The sequence below is a fragment of the Lactuca virosa genome, chromosome 6 (assembly GCF_052849685.1).
Source record: "Lactuca virosa cultivar CGN04683 chromosome 6, Lactuca_virosa_CGN04683_v6, whole genome shotgun sequence".
NCBI lineage: Eukaryota > Viridiplantae > Streptophyta > Magnoliopsida > Asterales > Asteraceae > Lactuca > Lactuca virosa.
The window spans coordinates 153,486,995-153,512,402 of NC_136431.1; the positions used below are offsets into that span (position 1 = coordinate 153,486,995).

The window sequence follows — 25,408 nt, forward strand, 5'->3', positions numbered from 1 at the left end:
GTGCAAGAACTTGTTGTAATCTTGTTCAAGGTCTGGTTCAGTCGTATCAGGACCACGTAAATGCCACATGCAAAGTACTATTTTTTGTTGTTAAACCCAATTTCAGAAGAAAGATGGAAAGAATTGGGGATTTCATCCTCGTGTAGATGGTGATCAGAGATGAATGTAGACAGACGGTTTTCTTGGGGTGTGTGAGTTCGACTGGTTAGGGGTTGTTTAATTAAGCTAAGTGCCATTAAATGAGTGTGGATTGTGAAAAGACTGAAATACCGCCACGTGTGAAGCATGTGATATGCACTAACAGCTCAAAATGGACGGCGTAAACAATAAGGACCTTACATGCAAGTTTTGCAAACCACAAGGACTATCTACGTCAAAAAAATTAGCATGGATTGACTTTGTGACCTTTGGTAAACCACATGACCAGTTGTTGTGTAATGTTGTCTAAAATTTAGTTGTCAGCTTTGGTCATAAAAGAAAAAAAAAACAATATAGGTTGAAAATTCTATTTTGGAACACGTAATTTCCAGAAAATTCAAAAATTTTCATTTTTTCTAAGATCACATTTCTAAAAGAACAAATTTAAAATCGCTCAAACACAAAACTAGAAAAAAGGCAAAAGCTCTATTAATACTTTTACGAATTTTATAATTTACCATAAACTGATTTATGCAAACGATACTAATTTTGTGAGTTAAAGAAAAAAATTGTCACATGATTGTTGCATCTCACATAATATGTGAATCCTGACTGACACATTGTAGTTGTGGATGTCCGCTGCTATGTTTTCAAATAAGAGCTTTAAATAGTTGGATTTATTCCACATTTGAAGTTTGAAATTTTGAACTTGATGGTAATGTGAACTATTCTATATATTAGTTTTGTATTTTTTTCCCCTCACATTTTATATTTCCATTAATATTTGTTTGTGTATTGTGTTAAAAAATTAGTATTAGAAACTAGATTGACCGTATCAAACTGAATTTGTGTTTCTATCAACAAAAAAATTGTGCCATTTACGAACACTCCCATCGGGTCACTAGAACCAACGACAAAATTATAAAGACAAATCTCTACATATCAAAACACTAAATTAAAAGCCGGAAGTTGAGAAAAATAATTGTAAGTTTTAACATGTATAAAATAACATGTAAATAAACATTAAAAACAAAAAGTTACTTGAAATAACTTTTATATTACAAGTTTTTTGTTATAAATTAAAGCCTACAAAAGTTTGTGTTCTTAAACAAAATTTTGTTTCTTTAATTGATTTTCTTTTATAGAAAAAAAAACTAAAACTTTTAAAAAGTCTCAAAAAATGGTTTATTGAATCTGCAGTACTACAGAAAGTAAACAATGTGCCAGTTATTGTTGTGTACTTTCATTAAAAAAAAAAAAGTCACATTATATTTGTTCTCTCTCTCTCTCTTGCCATTTTGTCTTGGTTTAAACTTTGAATAACGAAGAGACCCTATTAAGGAATTGGCAAAAAATTATCTAAGAATAGAATATGCAGTTATTATATGCTTTACTAGTCATTAAATATAAACCATTTTGTTGCATCTTCAACCACATTTACATTATGTAGTAGAAACTACAGCAAAGAAGATACATTATGTCTAATACAATTACGCATCAAGACACATTATGTCTGAATACATACATTGTATAAATCTGATACTGTATCAGGCACAAGATAAGGCTAGAACAGCTCAAATTGGATATTACTCACTCCAACATCACAAGCTTCCGGAACCTCCGGCGGAACCGCACACCGTATCAAAGCCCAATTCAACCCATCAAAAAACGGGTGCCGCCTAATCTCCGCCGCCCCTCTCTGCGACCCCAATCGATTTTCCGGCGACTTCTCCAACAACCCTTTAATCAAATCCCTCGCCTGAAAACTAACAATCGGTGTTTCCGGAAACCTTAAAGTTTCCAAAACCACATTCGCTAACGTATCATCATTCCCTAAACCCTTAAACGGTGTCCTCCCATACAAAAGCTCAAACAAAAACACCCCAAATGTCCACCAATCAACCGCACTTCCATGCCCATCTCCCTTTATAATCTCCGGAGCCAAATACTCGTGGGTCCCGACAAACGAATTTGACCGGGCCTCTGTCGGCTCCGCCACAAGTTGCGGGTAATGCATTTTAGGGTCGGGTTTCGGTTTGTGGGCCCGGTGAGAGGTGAAACATGAGACTTGGCATGTGGGTTTGAGGCAAAACGGGTCGATGCAATTGGACCCCGCACATGGGCCTGAGACCCGTGGTGGGTCCGTGGGACCCGATTGGAGGAGAGTTGGGTTCACGGTGCAACGAAGAGAGAGGTCGAAATCGGTTAGCATGATGTGTCCGTCTTCTCGGACTAAAATGTTTTCCGGTTTTAGATCGCGGTATACAATTCCAAGCATGTGTAGGTATTCTAACGCGAGAAGGACTTCCGCAACATAGAATCTGAAAATAGGAAGAAATATAAAAAGTAAATGGCAACATACTTTTACAATTATTTATTCCTCGTATTATATATAAAAAGTAAATGGCAATATCATATTTACTATTTAGTATACCTTGCTGCTTGCTCGTTATAACAACGATCGGGTTGTTTCTGTCTAAGAACATGAAGATCGCCACCCGGGCAATACTCCATAACCAAACACGATAAATTCTCGGATACAAAATGCGCGTATAAAGTGGGTAAAAATGGATGATCCAAAATTCTCAAAATTTCTCTTTCCGTATGTGCCCTTGGCATCTTCTTCCTTCTTTCCAAAAACTCATTATCCATAACCTTAATAGCAAAAAGACAATTTGTCCCTACTAATTCCGCTAAATAAACCGTTCCAATGTCCCCACATCCAAGTTTTTTCAAAAGACTAAAATTCCTCAAACCCAAATACCCGTTTTGTTTCATGACACGATGAATTGCTTGCCATTTCATATCCATTGACATATGAGGTTTGTTGTTGATACTACACCTACTCATATTGCTTTCTTCACTAATGCTAGTGCTACTACTGTATTCACCAATGCTGCTATTTGAACTTTGGGTGAACTCTGATTTATCTCCATGTTTTGAATTCTGGTTGTAAAGACTCGACCCGGTTGGACCGCATCCGGTTTGGGTCGACCCGTGGTTCGAACCGTTGGGTTCGTTTGGTGTTAAAGCACATTGACATTTTTGGCATACTAAATGGCTTGTTTCGGGAACCGAAGGGGACTTCTTTTTCATGATAAGTTTCTTTAATTTCCCTTTTCGCCTTAGCTTAAGGGTTGCTTTATTTATAGGCTTACTTGGCTTAGATTCTGGTTCGCGTAAAATCTCGTTTATCCGAAGGGTAGTTTCGTCTTTTTTTGTTGGCTTTTTCGTGGTTGATTGAAGAAAAGACTGTGGAAGATCGGTTTTTGACTTTATTTTAAAATCTTGTTGTTCTGGAAGCATTTTTCTTGAAGAACTGGATGTGCTTTCTTCACTTGCTTTAAATGAGGTGGAGACATTTGGTGGCTTGCTGGCGGGGGCGGGAGGCTCCGGCGGCTTTGATGTCCTCTTCATGGTGGTTATATCTGGTTTTCTGGTGTCAGAGAAGGCGGGAGATGGCGGCAGTGATGACCTGTACATGGTGGTTATATATGGTTTTCCGGCGTCGGAGAGGGCGGGAGAGCCTGGCGGCTTTGATGATCTTTTCATGGCGGCCATTTCTGACGCCTGAGAAATGCATTGTCGCCGGAATGCCTGTTTTAGGGATACGGGTTCTGGGTATGCTGAAGAAGAAGATGATGTACTCATTCTCATTGGTTTCTTTGATGGGTTTCTTCTTGGTGTATTGGCACCTGTTTCATCTAATGTGAAGCCATGAAATGATGTTCTGACATTAATGGCCTCAAAGAGCTTGTTGATATCATCTTCTACTGATTTAGTGTACCCTTGAGGCTTTTTGCCTTTATCGATTGCTGTTTTTTGGTAATTTTTCTTGGAAAAGTTACTTGATTTAGGATCATCCTCTAACTCCACAATCTCACAAGTACCAGACCCCATTTCTTTATAAAAAGTATGTCATAATATCAAAGTCTTTAATTCAGTTCAGAGATACACCAATTCCTGCAACGGGAGATAAAATTAAGTAGCAAAAATATACAGAATTTCCTGATAAGTAACAGAGGTGCATATAGTTTATATGCCAAATTATCTTTTTTTATATTCAAATACTGAATTACTGAAAGTAACAGCTGATTATGATAGAAGCACTGAAACAGAAAAGCATCCGACACATATATCGGCCAATCAAAATGTGAAAAGATGTAACGCATAGCAACAAAACAGAAAAACGATACTATTCTACATCAGAATTGAAGAATGCAGAACATCAACAATTACAAAACTAACCCTCTAGCACTATATGTTATAATCACAGCGAGAAAATAGTGGTTGTAACTTGTAAACAGCAAGAGATCTAATACTCCTAGAAAGCCACAGCAGAAATGAAGAAATTTAAATTGAATAGCATAGTAAAACATTGAAATAAACTTGTTAAAACGCATATCGGTTATAAAATTGATAACCATCAAAATCAGTATAAATAGTCAAAATTAATTCATGTATCAAGCAAAAATGCGAAAGATTTAATGGTTTAAGAAACAAAACGCTGAGATTGCAATGAAGGACAACGGAACAAACCTCAAGAATCTGATACCAGTAAGCTTCAAATCTGCAAAAGAAGTAAAAAGTGGATCGAGAATAGACGATAACTTAGATGAATGAGAGATCTGGGGAGATGAAAAGAGGAGTTGAAAATTGAAGTTTTCAAAAGTTAGGGTGGAAAAAAACAGAGAATGGGAGTGTGTAAAAGTAGAAACCCTAGCGAACGGTGGGTGGAGGTTTGGAGTTCGAGGTGACAAGAGAAGAGCAAGGTATCTGATGAGAGAGATGGAGGTGTGAATACCGAATACAGTGAACAGTATTTTATTGCAAAGCAATGTGTGAGTGTGATGTATCTAAGCGGATCGTAGATGGTATAAACATTAATTGGGACCCACTTGCACCAAAATGAACAACAAATGCATTTATTTCATATAAAACAAAATAAAACATCATGATTAGTTGAGCTTGAATAGATTAATAGTTTAGATTTTCGTTGTACATAAAATATGTGTTATTTGTATAGGAAATATGTTATACAATCTGTTTTGATTTGGAGAATTCTGAAGGATGTAAAGAATGTGGAATTTAAATTCCTTTCAATCTTTTGTTTGGTTATAAAAAAATAATAAAGGACTTATAAATAGGGAAATTGAGTAATCTAACCCTTATAAACAACCACTTTAATAAAAATAACCAACATTTTTTTTGGAAAAATGACAACTTGATCCGGATTATCATATTTCGGAGCACGATGTTTTGTTCTGAAGGTGTGCTCCGGAATACGATATTTCGGAGTATTTATGATTGTAACATCTCGATTTTCAAGTATTTACCTTTCGCCCCTTAGTATGAGAAATATTTGCATTTTGAGCCTTATAATGAGTTTTGTTTGCGAATTGGTTCCATATGGCACTTAAGGAAGAAAAGCACTTTGCATGAGTACGCGGGGCGTACTCCCAGAGTACTCTGGGCGTAAGACCCATGAAAGAAAACGTCGTCGTTTTGGAGTACGTTGGACGTATTCCTAGTGTACGGTGGGCGTAATCGGTTCAGATGAAAACCCTAATGTTTGGAGTTGTGAAATATTTAATCCCCTCTATAGCCTCAAAACCTTTCCTCACACCAGCCTCCATCACTCATCTCGACCTTTGCAAACCCTAACCTCTTGTGTAGACATTTTGACCTGTGTGTTTTTGGTGACCTTGAAGGAAGGGGAAGGTGGTGGAATCATATTGGGGACTCAAAGGGAGCTTAGATCCAAAAGTACCTCCCCCCTAGACATCATTTGGAGGTAAAAAGTTATGAACTTGATGTTGATTTCATTTAGATCTTGTTAGCCTTAGATTTGTGGTTATTTTGTGTCACACCCCAAAACCGAGAACGGCGGAAACGTTCTGGGGTGGAGGACGTCATGTACAGTATCATAACAATGCATAATATTAAGGACAAGCAACAACATCCATTGCATTAATATAATAATTGTAATACAAGCGTGTTTTGTATAGTTTGTAAGACACCAAAAGTATAATCAAAATAAAAGATGAGTCTTGTATGTGCTCCATCTTCTCAAAAGCTTCATCTGTACCTGTCTACTGATGACCTGAGAATACAAGTTATTTTGAAAGCGAGTATCAGCATAAAGTTGGTGAGTTCATAAGTATTTAGTGTCATTGCTTGTATAAAAATGTTAGTAACAATGTAGTGTAGTAATTGATTTCAAATGTTTTTGGAAATAGTATACTCCCTAGAAAACCCTATGTTTTCCAGTAAAAAGGTAGTCTTCTACCAAGACCCGATTCTTTGTATAGTTGTTCTTTTGTAAATGTAAGGGTTTTTCCCTAGTAAAAACTATTTGTATGAAAATATAGTTTACTGAAACGAGTATGTGACAAAGTCACATAGTAATGAAATACAGACTCCAGGTGGTACTGAATGAACAATACGCCTCGAAAAGTCTATAGTAGTAATATGTAGACTCCAGGCGATACGCCTCGCAAAGTCCAAAGTGGAAAATATGTAGACTCCAGGCGATACGCGTCGCAAAGTCCAAAATAGAAAATATGTAGACTCTAGGCGATACGCCTCGCAAAGTCCCTTTTTGCCTTAAATCCTTATTTAGTTAATTTAAGGTTTGAATGTGAACTCGTATGTAACCATGCTGATCGACGGCTGAATAACTGATGACCCTCCAGGTCATACGTAGTATGGTGACATTTTGTCACCCCTGGGCCTAGTCGGCTCGGACTGTAGCTAGCAGTCGGGATGTGGGAGTGTCTGTCCCGTATAGATCTATACACATAATGCCCGCTCTCCCTCCAGGAGACTCTGGTTACACGGTGATAGAACAATGAAGTGTCGTATCGAGAAGTAGTATGTCACATTCTGTTTTAGTATTTAGTGTTTGTATAGTGTATAGTATGTTCTCTTGTATAGTGTATAGTATGTTCTGTTACTCAATGTAGTACTTTTGTAGTGACTCATACATGTATTGACTCTTGTATGGATTGTTGAAATAGTAGTAGTGAGTAGAAATCCCTTAACTATACCTATAATAGTTAAATAGTAAGGTAGTTTGGATGCCTTTGTTACACAAAGGTACTGAACTGAAGTGAAAAGCCTTTATATCCAATACCTATATATATGATATATAACTAAGAATTCAACGACACTCGGACAAATAACAGGATACCCTAAGTCCACAACCAAACAAGGAGCAGGAAGTAAGGTGAGCTATCAGTCCTAAGTCCTTCAAGTCTTACTTATATAAATATATTGGTGTAGATATGGATTTGAAAATATTACAAGTATAAAAGAGTTTGAAAACAGTTTTATCATCAAAAGAGTTTAATAAAAAGGTTTGAAAGCTTGAAAATCCATAAGTTTGATAGCAATTTGAAAGTAGTAGCAAATCTTTCTGTTCATTCTAGTTATTAATCACATGCGATTAAAACAATAACTAGAAATGTTCAACTTGTATTCCCCCCCATAAAAGCATTTAAAATCATTTAAAATGTTAATTAAGGGGTATGAACTCACATGCAGTGAGTAACTCGAATGGAAGATCGATATAGGATTGTTGGGTGTCAAACGGAATCTCGAGCACAAATGGATCCTATTTAACATATAATTACATATATGTGAATACATTAGTATATATAACCACTAATGGTGATAGGGACATGCCTTAAGGACATAAAAACACTTAGAATTAAGTGTTTCCAACTCATATGGTTGCACATAAGGAGTGTAGGGCCCTATATTGGGGTGTAAGGCCACAAAAGTATAGATTTTGTGTGTGTGTGGACAGAGTGTGCAGCCAAGCCTGTGCGCGGCCGCACACTCACTATGGAGTGTGTCAAAAACGTGGTTCCAAGCCTTTGGGATGTTCTAGTGAAGGTGTTTTGACCATTGCTTAACCGGATTGGGGGTTTGTTGTCATTTTGGACCCTTAAAAGGGTGTGTGCGGTTGCACATGGCGTGTGCGGCCAGGTGTGTACGGCCAGGCCTGTGTGCGGCCGTACACCCCCATACAAATGTGTCCAAATCGATTTTCTAAGGCCTGGGGATGATTCTAAGAAGGTGTTTTGGTCGATGCTAAGCTTAGATGGGTGTTTAAGCCCATTTTAGGACCAAAAGATGTGTGTGCGGTCACACATGATGTGTGTGCGGCCGTACACACATGAAGATCATCTAGAATGATGATTTCATGGATCAAACTCGAGGAAAAAAGATTTCAAATGTGTTGTAGTAATGATCTAAGGATGTTTACTTACTTGTTTTGATGATTGGAGAGGAAAACGTGAAGAACTCTTGAGAGAAAATGTTCCAGCTTTGAAGGAGTGTGAAAAAGGGTGTATGGTTGACTTAGGGTCCTTTATATAGGCTGGAGTGTGAGGCTAGGAGGGTGTGCGGTTGGCTGTGTGCGGCTGGCTGGCCGCACACTCGGGTGTGCGGCTGCATACACCTTGTTGGGTGTGTTTGGCTCGTTTTAGTGATGCTACACACATTCTCACCCTTCCTAAGACTCATATCAAGGTTATACTAAGCCTCAGGCACTCATATAGACCCAAAACTTCATTACAAAATAGCGAAACGAGGCTAACTTTAATAAAAATGAAGAATGTATAAGTTAGAAATTTCGGGTTGTCACATCATCCCCCCGTTAGAGGGAATTTCGTCCCGAAATTAGAGTTCAAGCAACTAAGTTATTACAAATAACTAAGTAAAAAGGTGAGGATATTTAAGTTTCATTTGATCCTCGCGCTCCCATGTGAATTCCGGTCCTCGTTTGGCGTTCCAGCGGACCTTCACGATCGGGATGCGGCTTTATTTCGTTCGGTTGACCTCTCGGTCCACGATTTCTACAGGTTCTTCCACGAAGTTGAGGCTCTCGTTGATCTCGATCTCGTCGAGTGGGATTACAAGAGTCTCGTCGGATAGGCACTTTTTCAAGTTCGAGACGTGGAAAGTAAAATGTACGTTACTGAGTTCGCGGGGTAGATTGAGTTTGTAAGCTACATGGCCGATTCTAGCGAGAATCTCGAAAGGCTCTATGTATCTTGGATTTAGCTTTCAACGCTTTCCGAAGCGTATCAAGCCTTTCCAGGGTGAGACTTTTAAAAGAACTAGGTCTCCCACCTGGAATTCCAAAGGTTTCCTTCTTTTGTCTGCGTAGCTTTTCTGTCGGTCTCTAGAGGCTTTCAATCGTTCACGAATCTGAACGATCTTCTCTGTCGTTTCCCGAATGATCTCCGGACCCGTGAGAGTGCTGTCAGGAACTTGTCCTTTAGCTAATTGAGTGTCACCCACCTCAGCCCAACACAGAGGGGATCTGCACTTCCGGCCATAGAGGGCTTCAAATGGAGCAGCCTTGATGCTCGTGTGATAACTGTTGTTGTAAGAGAATTCGACAAGGGGTAAGTGGGTATCCCACGCCTTCCCAAAGTCGATCACATAGGTTCGCAACATATCTTCCAAGGTTTGAATAGTCCTCTCACTTTGTCCGTCGGTCTGTGGATGGTAGGCTGTACTCATGTCCAGCCTCGTTCCTAAGGAGCTTTGTAGTGACTGCCAGAACCTCGAAGTGAATCTACTATCTCTGTCCGAGATAATGGATATGGGAACACCGTGCAGTCGTACAATCTCCCGTATGTATGTTCGTGTGAGCTTTTCCATCTTGTCAGTTTCCTTGATAGGTAGGAAGTGTGCGGACTTGGTCAATCTATCGACGATGAACCATATGGTATCAAGTCCACCCGTAGTCTTGGGTAGCTTGGTTATGAAGTCCATAGTGATCCGCTCCCACTTCCATTCAGGTATCTCCGGTTGCTGAAGTAAACCTGATGGTTTCTGGTATTCGACCTTGACCTTAGCGCAAGTAAGGCATTTACTCACGAAGGTAGCAATCTCTGCTTTCATGTTAGGCCACCAGTATGATCTCTTGAGGTCCAGATACATCTTATCTGAACCTGGGTGGACGGAATATCGAGTGTTGTGGGCTTCCTTCATAACCAAGTCTCTAAAGCCACCGTGATGCGGTGTCCAGATCCGGTCCATGAGGTATAAGGCTCCGTCACCCTTGACTTCCAAGTTCTTATCCATTCCACGCAGGGATTCTCCCGCCACATTTTCAGGTTTTAAGGCTTCGAGCTGAGCCTCCTTAATTTGTGCGGATAGATGCGAATGGATAGTTATTGTTAATGACTTGACTCTTCGACTAGAATATTCCTTACGACTTAGGGCGTCTGCTACTACATTGGCTTTACCCGGATGATAACAAATTTCGCATTCGTAGTCATTGAGTAGTTAGACCCACCGTCGTTGTCTCATATTGAGCTCCTTCTGGTTGAATATGTGTTGTAGGCTCTTGTGGTCTGTGAAGATAGTGCTCTTTGTACCGTACATGTAGTGTCTCCAGATCTTCAAAGCGAACACAACCGCTCCTAATTCGAGATCGTGCGTGGTGTAGTTGACCTCATGTGTCTTCAGCTGTCTCGAGGCATAGGCTATGGCCTTTCCTCGTTGCATCAGAACACAACCGAGTCCTTGATTTGACGCATCGCAATAGACCACGAAGTCTTCTGTTCCTTCGGGGAGGGACAGTATCGGTGCGGTGCACAAGGCTCGTTTTAGCGTTTGGAATGCTTTCTCCTGCTTCTCTTCCCAGTCAAAGGCCACGCCTTTCTGGGTCAATGTCGTTAGCGGTTTCGCGATCCGAGAGAAGTTTTGAATGAACCTTCGGTAGTAGCCAGCGAGGCCTAGAAATTGACGAATTTCCGCAGGCGTCTTCGGTGCTGACCAATTCTCAATGGCCTTAATTTTGGATGGGTCCACGTGGATTCCTTCTTTGCTAACCACGTGTCCTAAGAATTCGACTCTTCGGATCCAAAATTCGCATTTAGAGAACTTCGCATAGAGCTTCTCTGATCGTAAAGTTTCCAGGACTTGTCGCAAATGATCGCTATGCTCCTCTTTACTTCGAGAGTAGATAAGTATATCATCAATGAAGACGATGACGAACTGATCCAAGTAAGGACGACATACCCTATTCATTAAGTCCATGAATACTGCGGGCGCATTGGTCAGTCCGAATGGCATCACTACGAACTCGAAGTGTCCGTAACGAGTTCGGAAGGCTGTCTTCGGAACATCCTCCTCGAGCACTCGTAACTGGTGATACCCGGACCTAAGATCAATCTTGGAAAAGTAGCTCGCCCCTTGTAGCTGGTCAAATAAGTCGTCTATGCGAGGAAGAGGGTAACGATTCTTGACTGTGAGCTTGTTGAGTTCCCTATAATCGATGCACATACGGAACGATCCGTCTTTCTTCTTTACGAACAAGACTGGTGCTCCCCAGGGTGAGAAGCTTGGTCTTATAAAGCCCTTGCTGAGCAGTTCGTTAAGTTGACAGGACAGTTCCTGCATCTCAGCAGGTGCTAGACGATAGGGCGATTTGGCTACGGGGGTAGCCCCTGGAATTAAGTCGATTCGGAACTCGACTTGACGTTGTGAGGGTAATCCTGGGAGTTCTTCCGGAAAGACGTCGGGGAAGTCGCGTACTACGGGGAGGTCTTTTAGGTCTTTTGTTTTCTGGCTCGAGTCAACGACGTGCGCCAGGAATGCACGATATTCCTTACACAAGTACTTCTGGGCTTGAATACTTGAGATGATACGAAGGCTCGTATTGGACTTGTCTCCGTAGATCAACAAGGTTTCGTTATTCGGTAGATTCAGGCGGACTGCTTTTTCGAAGCACAGAATGTCGGCACGATAAAGACTCAGCCATTCCATGCCTATGATGACGTCGAAACTCTTGATCGATACTGGTATGAGGTCGATTGGGAATGAATGATTATCTAGTGTGAGGGTACAACCTATGAAAATCTCGTTAGAAAACTCTGTCTTACCGTTAGCCATTTCTACGACGAAGGTTTCTTTTAGTGTTTGCGGTGATTGTTTAAGTAAGTGTTTAAAGTTTTGGTTTACGAAGCTCCTCTCTGCCCCACTATCAAATAGGATACAAGCATAAGAGTTATCGAGAAGGAACGTACCCGTGACTACTGTGGGGTCTGCCACGACTTCATTGTGGCCAATAGCAAGTAGTCTTCCTGTTCCTCCTGAATTCCCAGCCTTCAGACAATTTCTTTTGAAGTGCCCTGTCTCGCCGCACCCGTAGCAGGCTTGACTCACTCTGGCACTGGGAACTTGCGTGATGGGCTTGGGTTGAGATCTGCAAAACCAGGCGGTATGGACCTTCCGGTCGCAGTTAGTGCAGTGCATTTCACGGCAGGGGCCGTTGGGATGGAAGAAGCACTTGGTGCACTTGGGTAGGCTTCCTGCATAAGTTTTGGCTGGTACAGGGGCAGCAGGGGTAGTGGCAGCATGGACAGCCACAGTCTGTTGGTTCTTGAAAGAGGGCTGAGCTGATTTGCCATTCTTTCGGTCTCCCTGCTTCCTTTTGTTGTCAGATGTCTTGGTTGATGTGGGGGTAGTTGTTGGGGTTGTTGATGGAGTAGAAGGAGTTTCGTGATCGATGAGCCTTTGGTCCAATTCTTTGGCACTATCGAAGGTCGCAAGGTGTGAGGCTAGAACGTTCCCTCGATATGGGGGTACCAGACCCCAGATGTATCGTTCAATTTTCTTGCTTTCGGTGGGAACCATGTTAGGACATAGAGCCACCAGGTCGCAGAACCTGGCTGTATAAGCCACTATGTCGGAACCTTGCATTTTAAGGTTCCAGAGTTCTTCCTCAAGCTTCTGAATTTCGCCCCTCGGGCAGTACTTCCTTGTCATAAGGTCCTTTAGTGTGTCCCAGCCCATGGCGTTAGCAGTTACCAGGGAGAGTGATTTGACATGGCCATTCCACCATGTCAGGGCTCTTTGGGTGAAGGTGCAAGCAACAAATTTTATCTTGCTTCCTTCAGGACATGAGCACATCTCGAAGATGGCTTATGTCCTTTCGATCCATTGGGATAGTGCACGGATCCCTCCAGTCTCATTGAAGTATGTAGGTTTGCAGCTGATGAAATCTTTATAGGTGCACTCCCGTGCACGCGGATGGATTTCACCTTGGCTGGAGTTTGTGCCAGTCCCCGTTCCACTAACACCACCAGAGTTTACTTGAGCCATGGCGGCGGTCACAGCTGCGGTTACAGCTGCTTGAAACATCACCGGATCGAACTGCGGTGGGGGTGGTGGTGGTGGAGTTTGATTTGCAGGCGTATTTCTGGTTGGACGCTTGCGAGGCGGCATCTTTTACTGAAAATTTATGAAAATGATAATAACAATAAGAATCGATTGCAAGCTTGATGAGAGTGTTTCATGGACTAAATCGCCATAGTCTAACTATCAGATAGAGTCATAACAATAGAGTAGGTAAAACACAAGAGTAAGAACTTCCCAATAGATTAGATAACTGCCAAGATTACTGGTATTAATGATGTAAAATAAGTTCGGGAAAATGACCTAATAGTAGGTCTTACATCAAACCATAAGGGAAAATGTTGGCAGCCTAGAAGTTTAGTTAGGGTACTTTCAGAGTTAGGAATGTTTACAGACAAGTGCTCTACAGAGCATAGAAAGGAAAAAGGCTAATCCTTAATCAAAAGAGAAGGATGAGTTGACATCTCCTACTGGCGACGGGTAACCCTTGGGCGAACCCTCAGGTCTGCCAGTTGACGTACAACTTCCTGAAGATGTCGTTCATGAGTTCTCTGACGCACTTGGAGTTCCATGACTTCAGCTCGGGATGCAGCTAATTGTTGCTGCAGAGCCTCATTGGTCCTCCTAGTCCTATCCATAGCTTCTTCGAGTTGGTGAATACGGACAGTGTTAAGGCCAGAGTTGGCGTTAATTTCCACTACTCGCTCGATGGCTGCATGACCTTGCTCGACGTTCCTAGCAATCCTACGGACCATGATGGGCAGGACTCGGTCAGCTGAACCTCCCTCGCTTATATTGTAAAAGCTTCGGTCTCCGTTGAAAGGTAAGGGTTGACCCTGCTCATCACTCCATCGATTCAAGGTTGTTGCCCACATGGGAGTGGGACCTTGAAATGCCGGACGGGGGTTGGGGTTTGGAGCTACTGGGGGTAGGTTGCTGACTTCTGGTTCAGAGTCGGAGCTATCCGAAAAGCCTTCTGCACGGTGATCATCCAAAGGGATCGGGTGATCATCTTCTGGCTCTTCATCAAGCCATCCTCCAATTCCTTGGTTTGGATAGTACGGATCACCGGGAAGATGGAAGTCAGCCATGCTATCTACGCGAGAATAGGGGAAAGAATAGTTAATAGACGTACTAATCTAAGATACTTATAAGATGATCGTTATTAGTTGATTCAATACTTGCATAGTGCATACCAATTACATGCAACCGAAACAGGATAGACCTTCGAATAAGTGACTCCAACTCTAAATCCACAACCAAACAAGGAACAGGAAGTAAAGCAAAGATCACAGATTCTAAGTCTATAGTGCCTTAGTCACATGTAACCGTAGAGTATCCACTTAGCAACTATTGCCCTTCTAGTAACGACCTTTTTAGTTCTCACATATGTAGTTCATGGTAATGTAGAATACTCCTATAGTATTCTTGTTCTAATGCTCTTGTAGTAGTGTGGGTAAGTTTTTAGACTTGTTGTAACACCACAATTATTCTTAGGCACATGCTAGTCACTCCTCAGAGAATATAGTTGACCAGGCTATATCCCCTTAGGTTCGACCATATGTCTCTAAGCCTAATTGTGCTGTTCAACAATCGTAATACTTTTGTTCTGTTCTAGTATGATACTGACACTGATATGGATATATATATATATATATATATATATATATATATATATATATATACTTAGTTAAATATTTTATTATTTAAAAGTATATTTTCTTGGTCAGAGTGTTTTAATCCCGATGTGTTTATAGTTCGTATATCTTTTATGGGGTGATATACTTGATTCACTATAAAAAAAGCTATGATACCAATCTGTCACACCCCAAAACCGAGAACGGCGGAAACGTTCTGGGGTGGAGGACGTCATGTACAGTATCATAACAATGCATAATAGTAAGGACAAGCAACAACATCCATTGCATTAATATAATAATTGTAATACAAGCGTGTTCTGTATAGTTTGTAAGACACCAAAAGTATAATCAAAATAAAAGATGAGTCTTGTATGTGCTCCATCTTCTCAAAAGCTTCATCTGTACCTGTCTACTGATGACCTGAGAATACAAGTTATTTTGAAAGCGAGTATCAGCATAAAGCTGGTGAGTTCATAAGTATTTAGTGTCATTGCTTGTATAAAAATGTTAGTAACAATGTAGTGTAGTAATTGATTTCAAATGTTTTTGGAAATAGTATACTCCCTAGAAAACCCTATGTTTTCCAGTAAAAAGGTAGTCTTCTACCAAGACTCGATTGTTTGTATAGTTGTTCTTTTGTAAATGTAAGGGTTTTTCCCTAGTAAAAACTATTTGTATGAAAATATAGTTTACTGAAACGAGTATGTGACAAAGTCACATAATAATGAAATACAGACTCCAGGTGGTACTGAATGAACAATACGCCTCGAAAAGTCTATAGTAGTAATATGTAGACTCCAGGCGATACGCCTCGCAAAGTCCAAAGTGGAAAATATGTAGACTCCAGGCGATACGCGTAGCAAAGTCCAAAATAAAAATATGTAGACTCCAGGCGATACGCCTCGCAAAGTCCCTTTTTGCCTTAAATCCTTATTTAGTTAATTTAAGGTTTGAATGTGAACTCGTATGTAACCATCCTGATCGACGGCTGAATAACCGATGACCCTCTAGGTCACACGTAGTATGGTGACATTTTGTCACCCCTGGGCCTAGTCGGCTCGGACTGTAGCTAGCAGTCGGGATGTGGGAGTGTCTGTCCCGTATAGATCTATACACATAATGCCCGCTCTCCCTCCAGGAGACTCTGGTTACACGGTGATAGAACAATGAAGTGTCGTATCGAGAAGTAGTATGTCACATTCTGTTTTAGTATTTAGTGTTTGTATAGTGTATAGTATGTTCTCTTGTATAGTGTATAGTATGTTCTCTTGTATAGTGTATAGTATGTTCTGTTACTCAATGTAGTACTTTTGTAGTGACTCATACATGTATTGACTCTTGTATGGATTGCTGAAATAGTAGTAGTGAGTAGAAATCCCTTAACTATACCTATAATAGTTAAATAGTAAGGTAGTTTGGATGCCTTTGTTACACAAAGGTACTGAACTGAAGTGAAAAGCCTTTATATCCAATACCTATATATATGATATATAACTAAGAATTCAACGACACTCGGACAAATAACAGGATACCCTAAGTCCACAACCAAACAAGGAGCAGGAAGTAAGGTGAGCTATCAGTCCTAAGTCCTTCAAGTCTTACTTATATAAATATATTGGTGTAGATATGGATTTGAAAATATTACAAGTATAAAAGAGTTTGAAAACAGTTTTATCATCAAAAGAGTTTAATAAAAAGGTTTGAAAGCTTGAAAATCCATAAGTTTGATAGCAATTTGAAAGTAGTAGCAAATCTTTCTGTTCATTCTAGTTATTAATCACATGCGATTAAAACAATAACTAGAAATGTTCAACTTGTATTCCCCCCCATAAAAGCATTTAAAATCATTTAAAAGGTTAATTAAGGGGTATGAACTCACCTGCAGTGAGTAACTCGAATGGAAGATCGATATAGGATTGTTGGGTGTCAAACGGAATCTCGAGCACAAATGGATCCTATTTAACATATAATTACATATATGTGAATACATTAGTATATATAACCACTAATGGTGATAGGGACATGCCTTAAGGACATAAAAACACTTAGAATTAAGTGTTTCCAACTCATATGGTTGCACATAAGGAGTGTAGGGCCCTATATTAGGGTGTAAGGCCACAAAAGTATAGATTTTGTGTGTGTGCGGCCAGAGTGTGCAGCCAAGCCTGTGCGCGGCCGCACACTCACTATAGAGTGTGTCAAAAACGTGGTTCCAAGCCTTTGGGATGTTCTAGTGAAGGTGTTTTGACCATTGCTTAACCGGATTGGGGGTTTGTTGTCATTTTGGACCCTTAAAAGGGTGTATGCGGTTGCACATGGCGTGTGCGGCCAGGTGTGTATGGCCAGGCCTGTGTGCGGCCGTACACCCCCATACAAATGTGTCCAAATCGATTTTCTAAGGCCTGGGGATGATTCTAAGAAGGTGTTTTGGTCGATGCTAAGCTTAGATGGGTGTTTAAGCCCATTTTAGGACCAAAAGATGTGTGTGCGGTCACACATGATGTGTGTGCGGCCGTACACACATGAAGATCATCTAGAATGATGATTTCATGGATCAAACTCGAGGAAAAAGGCTTTCAAATGTGTTGTAGTAATGATCTAAGGATGTTTACTTACTTGTTTTGATGATTGGAGAGGAAAACGTGAAGAACTCTTGAGAGAAAATGTTCCAGCTTTGAAGGAGTGTGAAAAAGGGTGTATGGTTGACTTAGGGTCCTTTATATAGGCTGGAGTGTGAGGCTAGGAGGGTGTGCGGTTGGCTGTGTGCGGCTGGCTGGCCGCACACACCTTGTTGGGTGTGTTTGGCTCGTTTTAGTGATGCTACACACATTCTCACCCTTCCTAAGACTCATATCAAGGTTATACTAAGCCTCAGGCACTCATATAGACCAAAAACTTCATTACAAAATAGCAAAACGAGGCTAACTTTAATAAAAATAAAGAATGTATAAGTTAGAAATTTCGGGTTGTCACATTTTGGTCCCATGAGCTTGGTATTATGAGTATGAGGTACTCTAATCCTTTTGAGTTGTCCTTTCAGACGTCTGGGAGTGTCTTGAATCATAAAAACGTGATCTTGGATGTGATATTTAGCCCATGCATGTGTTAAAGGGTCTTATTGGGTTAAGACCATAGGGTTTTGGTCATTAAGCATTTTATAGTCATGCAAAGTCATAAAGTTGGAAACTTTATGACTTAGAACATCATTTTGGACTTGGATCTTAGTTTTGAACGGAAGGGCTTAAAAGATTAAGCTCTTATTGGAATTTTGGGACTGAGTAGCGTACGTTGGGCGTACTTGGAGGTACGTTGGGCGTACTTGGAGGTACGTTAGGCGTACGTGGAGGTACGTTAGGCGTACCTGGAGGTACGTTGCACGTACGGGGTCAGCGTCCTGCTTTTTGGTCAACATCAAAGTACGTTGGGCGTACTCTAGTATTACGTTGGGCATAACCTGCTATGAAGACTCGTTGACTTTTGGACCTTTGACCGTTGACTTTGACTTTGACCAGGGTTGACCAAGTTTGACTTAAGGGTATTTTGGGTATTTTGAGCTATAGTTAAGCCTTGGTCCCTATCTGTTAAATAGGTGATCTGTAGAGCCGGTATTCAGAGCAGTGTATTGTTCAGCTTTTCGTCAGACTGCGAGGTGAGTTTTCTTCACTATACTTACGGGTCGAAGGCACCAAGGGCGGCCCATTGGATTGATATCTTGTTATACATTTATTGATGATATACTGAGTATGGGGTAGATCTATATGATTATATAGCTGCTGATATGCGTAGACCGGTAGATCTGTAGGACTACCTGTGATTTCTGGCTGCATGATTGTGTGTCTGTTGAATATGTTTGTTATCTGTTATATGTCGACATATTGTGCTGGGTTGAGACTTTACTGCTATGTGCGTGAGTCAACATGCCGAGGGTATCCCAGTTCGATGACTTAGTGGGTCCGTTGTATATTGGCATTCTAGTCCGATGACTGATTGGGCTATGGGTAATCCATCCTGATGGATGTGGAGCTAAGGGTATTCCAGTCCGATGATTGAGTGGGCCCGTTGTATATTGGCATTCCAGTCTGATAATTGATTGGGTCAGGGGTAATCCAACCCGATTGTTGTGGACCCATGTGTATTCCAGTCCGATGACTGATTGGACCCAACATGCTTGGTTGTATATGATATGTGTATTGTGTGTTGGTACTGTGGGGGAACTCATTAAGCATGTGCTTACCATTTTAGTTTTTGTTTCAGGTACTTCCGAGGACCGTGGCAATGCGAAGGTCACCATACACATCCTTGGTTTTATGATTAATTGGATCTTGGAAGACTCTGATTTTAAATAATGTTTTGGAAATAATGGTTTTGTAAACACTTCTTTTTAGTAAATGAGTTGTTTTGAAAGGTCTAATTTTACTGTGATTTTTGTGATGTTACAATGATATGGTTCCGGAGGGGTTGCCGGTTAGTGGGGATGAGGTCCGGAATCTGACTACGTACCTTCTGGGACCGGAATAGTGTATTCCGGACTAACGTCCGGAACGGCCGTACATTCTGGAGTGGTGTTCCGAAGAGATAGAATTAGGGGTTTTCTAATTTTTTCTTCCAAATATGCAATACATTTGTGTTTTTAATATATTTGTGTGTTCGATACTTTCGAAAAACGTTCCAGAATGAGTACGTATACGGGTTTTTTCTGAGTTCCAGTTTCTAGATATAACTAGTGATAAGATGACAAACGACTTACCAAGTTAACAAAGTTACAATACTTGTTGTTTAAAAACTCTTATTAAACATAGTGTACATACCTTAAATGCATAGACAAATCCCTGCAGAGTATATGTGTGTCTACTGCCGATTCTTGGCGTATTTAGGTTCAAAAGGTCCTCAATCGTATCAAACACAGTACGCATATGTTTGTAAGCGAAATCCCATATCAATCTGCCCCATGGGTACCTATGTCAAAAAATTACAATTAATAAGTATATGTATCATTTTGATATAATGTGGGTAAAAATTGTATACCTGTTAAACTCCTATAAATTAGAGACGAGTGTCATACATTCATTAGTAACTGGTTGTCGAGAGTATTTCCCCAAAAATCCTTGTTCTAACATATACATCAGGGAGACTCTCACCATGTCTTCATCGCTTAATTGATGAAGTAAGTTATTGAACATGTCCGTAAGGTCAACCATACTCACCGAACGTGAAAGAGGCACATATGGAAACGCACGTTCTCTAAATGCTGCAAAACCAGAAATGGGATGGAAATAATCCCCGAAAAAGTCGGTGACCAAGCAGAATTCTTTCCTGTCAAAACAAACCTGATAGTCGCCAATCAGAAACAGAAGCTCTTCTAGGTCAACTGGATCAAAAGTAGTAGCTTCTTTGCACATAAGATAGTGACATAGTAAAAGGTGACATTTGACACCCATCGACATGTTCACGTAATCACCAAAACATGATTGCCTAAACATCACCCCACAAACTAGTCGATTTTGTAAGCGCACCATGATTTTGCGCCCAAGTTCAGGTCTGTAGGTTGTAGTAACAACCGCTTCGTATGTTCTATCATGCTACAATCAAAAGAATTATTAGTTAGGGATTTTTGTATGTATGTTCCGGAGCAGAATTATGGTTTTTGATTGTATTTCAGAATTAGGGTTTTTGATTATATTCCGGAATTAGGATTTTTGTATGTATATTCCGGAATCCGAAAATCGGGTATGGTATTCCGGACCATACATTCTGGACCAAAATTCCGGACCCAATTCATTGTATTTCAAACATGATTTTCGTCTTCCGGACACGTTACGGACTAGCAAAAACCAGGGTTTTTGATAATGATGTATCATGTAGTATAAATGTATAAGTCCATGTAATCCTATAATTGCCTTGACATGATTAAAATTCATAGAAAACCATATAATACCTATATAATTGCGTAAGCTAAACATTTTTTAACGAATAATCTAAAATAAATGTATTTAGTTAGAAACAAATTTGAAACTTACAAATAAAACCTGCATTTCTGAACTCCTATCGGAAGACATTTTCAGTTTAGAGGTGTCCAAAATGGGATGTCGAAGTGTAGTCCGAAACAAGGGATATCGAAGTGTAGTCCGAAACGGGTTAACCGACATTGATATTTATAGGAGAACCAAATTACCGGGTCGGAATTGTCTGCCCGTTTAACCGAATTTGAAATCGGGTCCAGAACAACCTATTTCGGACCAAGTGGTCATTTTGCCAAAAAAAAGGTTATTTTTTAAAAAAACAACCAAAAAAGTGGTTACATTACTCAAATTCCCTTATAATGTGGTTTTAGACCGGTATCGAACCTTTTGAAATCGATGTTTTTTAGGAGACGCTTTGTAGGACCGGAACCAAACCTATATTATTGATGTTGGGATTAGTACTAGGACCGGTTGGATTTCAAGTAAAGCGGTACCAACACACCTTAGAACCGGTTTTACGAGTCCATGTTGTTAGACCACATAGTATTAACTTTTTACCCATCTTCTAGCTCACATTGTATGTAACAATACAAATGCTTCAAATCAAAATTATAAACAACTAAGAACAAAATAAAATGCATGACTTTCTTGAGATTAAATGAATTGTAAACTCTTTAATTAAAAACTAAAATAGTAAATGTGTATCAAGTCAACACTCCAAAAATCCAACATTGAGTTAAAAAAAATTCTCAAAAAATCCAACATTAAATTAAAAAAAACAAAACTTTCGTGGTAATGTAGCAACTTAATTTTTTGTAGACATATTTCATATTCTTTTACCCTCTAGTCTGCATCTTCGATCTATTCATATAAAAAAATAATCATTTTTATTATTAACTACAAATCGGTACCAAATAAAATAAAACTACAAAATGTATTACATTTAGCAATGTCGTCGTCCTTTAATATGTCATCAATGTCATCAACAGTTGGTTCCTTGACCTTCTCACCCAATCTTGAGTGTAAATTAAAGCCTCAACAATTGATGTGGATAAGTTTGTCTTGTATACGTCTAGTAGTTGTCCGCCGGTGCTAAATGCCGACTCAGATGCCACGGTAGAAACGTGTATCACCAAAATATCTAAAAAAACAAGGTCGTGCACAACAACAATGTAAAACCTAAATGTAAAACTAATAGAAATATATTTACCTTCGATCATCCGAGATACAATAGAAAATCGTATAACATTTTGTTTCCATCAGCTTAGTATGTCAAATCGTTCATTATACTTAGTCTTGGGCTCATTTAGGTACCTTTTTAACTCGATTTCAACTGCAACCGATTTACAATCTTCGTTATGTAAAAAGTGCCCGAAGAAGTCATTTCCTAGTAGAACTGAAACTAGAACCGAGTTAAATCTTCGTCATGTAAAAAGTCCCATGAATCTAGCCAATAAAATAAATGTTAGGATCGCTACGCATTTGGCCTCCCCTTTAACGATTGTTCATCTAATCCAATCCCTTTTCATATCGTCGATACTCTCGGGATACGCTCACCTGACCAGGGCCATCAGGAAGACTTTCGATACAAGGCTTCAGGATCAACTTCGTTGGACTGGGGATTACGCAACCTGCGCCGATCACGTCATTCGGCCTACGGTCGTAGCTCTAATATCATTTGTTAGATCGCTACCATCCCAACCATGTTCAACATAGAAGAACAATGAGGTTCCATTTTCTAAAACCAATTGATAACAGAAGGGATTGCCGATTGTCTTATATGCCAACATATAGTTTCTCTTTTTACCGATGTGGGATTAATTGGGTTTGCACCCAACAATAAAACTTAAACTTATTCATTGTACTATAAATTGGTTAAAATTGTAACCTCTCTAATGCGGTGCATGGACACAGATAAATTATCTTAACAATAATTAAAAACATATAACTCCACTAAGTTATGTAGGAGAACATAATTAAAAAGAGCAATAAACATATATACTAAAACTTTATTAACATATATTCTAAAAATTCCATTTACAAACCACTGTTGCAAGGGAGAATAAAGGAAGAAAAGCATGAAAGCAAAAGAAAATAATTAGAATTGACACATAATTGAAATCAAAACAAAAGATTCGTTGAAAAAACACATGAAATAGGAAGAAAAAAATATTATTGCATATTTACATTGCATTAAAAAGAAACTCACAAGAAACTCACTTGATTTGTTTGGCTAGCTTCCATGGTTATTGCTTTTGACCCATCAAAAAACCTATATAGAAATGAAGGCTTGAGATTTGGGTCTATTTAAGTGCATAAACTCCTAGTGTTTTGACTTTTCTCAGCCTCCAATCCTAGAGAGACCTTGTGAGAGAAATCATGGCCTCCTTTAAGTGTTTTCAACTTATTTTCCAACCTTGATTCATTTTTGGTGCATTGTTGGTGTTTTGGTGAGATTCATGAAAGTTAGTGTGTGGAAGCAAGAAGCTTGAAGAATCCAACCTCCTCTACGCTTATGGACCATTGTAAGTTTTAAAGATCCAAGCTTTTTCATGTTTCATCCTTAGATCTATGAGTTTGGTGAGTTTAGGTCACTTTTAGGTGGTTTTTAGTCCATTTGATGTCATTTCTTGGAGTTTGATGGACTCTAGAGCTTGGGACTTGTGTTTGAGATTAGATCTAGACCTTTAAAAGAGAAAAAAGTGCATGCATGAGCTCTCTTTACTCCATGCAAGTTGAAAAGAGCATTTTGGACATTTTAAGGATCTAAGGTTTGAGTTTTAGCTTGTATTGGATGAACGAATGGATAAAGTTGGAAAATTTATTGATTAAGGCATTGTTTGGATCTAGATCTGAAAGTATTGGCCCTTGTCTTAATGGATTAAGAGGTATTTGATTTTGAACATTTCATGTAAGTCGGAAATTTTGGACCCCATCCACATTTTTTGAGAAACCATATATATATAAATGTTTATTGATTTAAATAAGAATTTTTGATATGTAAATATCTTCTTACTTATTTAAAATAACTTATAACTTATCTAAACCAGTTTACCATATTAACCCTAATTTAAGATGCTTATCACTATGAACATTTTTATTTTGTCTTTAATAGAAGCCCTTTGAATTACAATATAACTTAGTTATCATTGTACAACGAGTGAGATGACAAACTGGCAACAAGCTACGCCGTTAAGTCTTTTTGTATGGTAAAGCCAATTCTTTTGAAGACTTTCTCTATAGATCTAAGGGATATAACATTGCTATGCATGATCCGTTGTAATCTATAAATAAACTCCACCGCATTCGATGCGAGGGAACCAAACGTATCAAAGGCAAATGGTATGAACACGTGTTGATTTTCCATGCCCGATTTCTCATGTTTGGTGACCTTGCTTGCAACAGCTTTTAAAGCAACCTGTCCCACTGTGAAACCCCCAACCCTCAAGCCCACGAGAGGGGATACCATTGTAAGGTCCATACATGCGTGTTTCCTTCCAACTCATCCAAAAATCAAAACGTCGTTCAGTCTAATGGTTGACCTTCTTTTTGCCGGGTCAGTCAAGAAATTCATATGCGCCTCTTTCTTGACGGAAACCCCGACACACTTAAATTGTCAAAAAAAACATCCATAACCATATCGTACCTGTATTTGAACCCAAGAAGTTCTTAGGCATAAAATATGTTTTCATGTTTTGTGATTAATTACAATATTTTTGTTGAATACTTATAATAAATGTATTAATTCTATCATTTTTGTTCGATATTTTAGTAGTCGAAGTGTTTTACTTTCTATTGACATAATATCTCAAGATAACCAATAATATTAGTTAATCAGATTAAAAATACAAAAAGTAAAATAATTATTAGAGTCAGTGAAGTATAAATATTTGATCCATAATAAAACAATTTAAACATATAAATTATACATTTTTGTTAGTGAACCTCGATTATTGTTTATATTTCGCAATACATATTCGAACAAATGTTTTTTTTTAACAACGAGATTTATTAAAAAAAAGTGACCACCGGAGAGCTGGATCACAAAAGAGTACATAAAGCGAAAGAGAAAAAAGGAAAAAAAAACAACAAAATCCAAAAACAACAATAACAACTAACTAATGCATAATTATATAAAAAGTATGAACAAATGTTTTTTTTAACAACGAGATTTATTAAAAAAAAGTGACCAACGGAGAGCTGGATCACAAAAGAGTACATAAAGCGAAAGAGAAAAAAGGAAAAAAAAACAACAAAATCCAAAAACAACAATAACAACTAACTAATGCATAATTATATAAAAAGTATGAACAAATCATCAGGTGTGTAGCAATGTGAACAACAGCTGGTGGAGGAAGCTTATAGATGATTTGGAATCTTCAGCAAAATAGTGATGGGTAAGGTAACTCAAGCTTGAACTCTTATAGTAGGAGGGGTAAAACAGGGCAATAAACATCCAACGATCATTTTACAATCCCATCCGCCATCACCAATTACAAATGGATG

The 25,408-nt window shown here is 39.2% G+C and overlaps 1 protein-coding gene across 1 annotated transcript; it reads right to left on the bottom strand.

Annotated features, from left to right (window-relative positions):
* Positions 1-1,516: 1,516 nt before the first annotated feature.
* Positions 1,517-4,972, bottom strand: LOC145119269 (serine/threonine-protein kinase D6PKL1-like). The gene is made up of 3 exons (XM_079054896.1): positions 4,678-4,972; positions 2,573-4,101; positions 1,517-2,459 (listed from the first exon to the last, which is right to left on the bottom strand). The coding sequence occupies exons 2-3, from the start codon at positions 4,036-4,038 to the stop codon at positions 1,703-1,705; spliced, it is 2,223 nt and encodes a 740-aa protein (XP_078911022.1). The 5' UTR covers positions 4,039-4,101; positions 4,678-4,972; the 3' UTR covers positions 1,517-1,702.
* Between the last annotated feature and the right edge of the window lie 20,436 nt (positions 4,973-25,408).

Coding starts and splice junctions, on each gene's coding strand:
- LOC145119269 (XM_079054896.1), bottom strand. CDS start 4,038: ATGGGGTCTGGTACTTGTGAGATTGTGGAGTTAGAGGATGATCCTAAA. Junction 2,460..2,572: donor TATAACGAGCAAGCAGCAAG/GTATACTAAATA, acceptor TCCTATTTTCAG/ATTCTATGTTGCGGAAGTCC.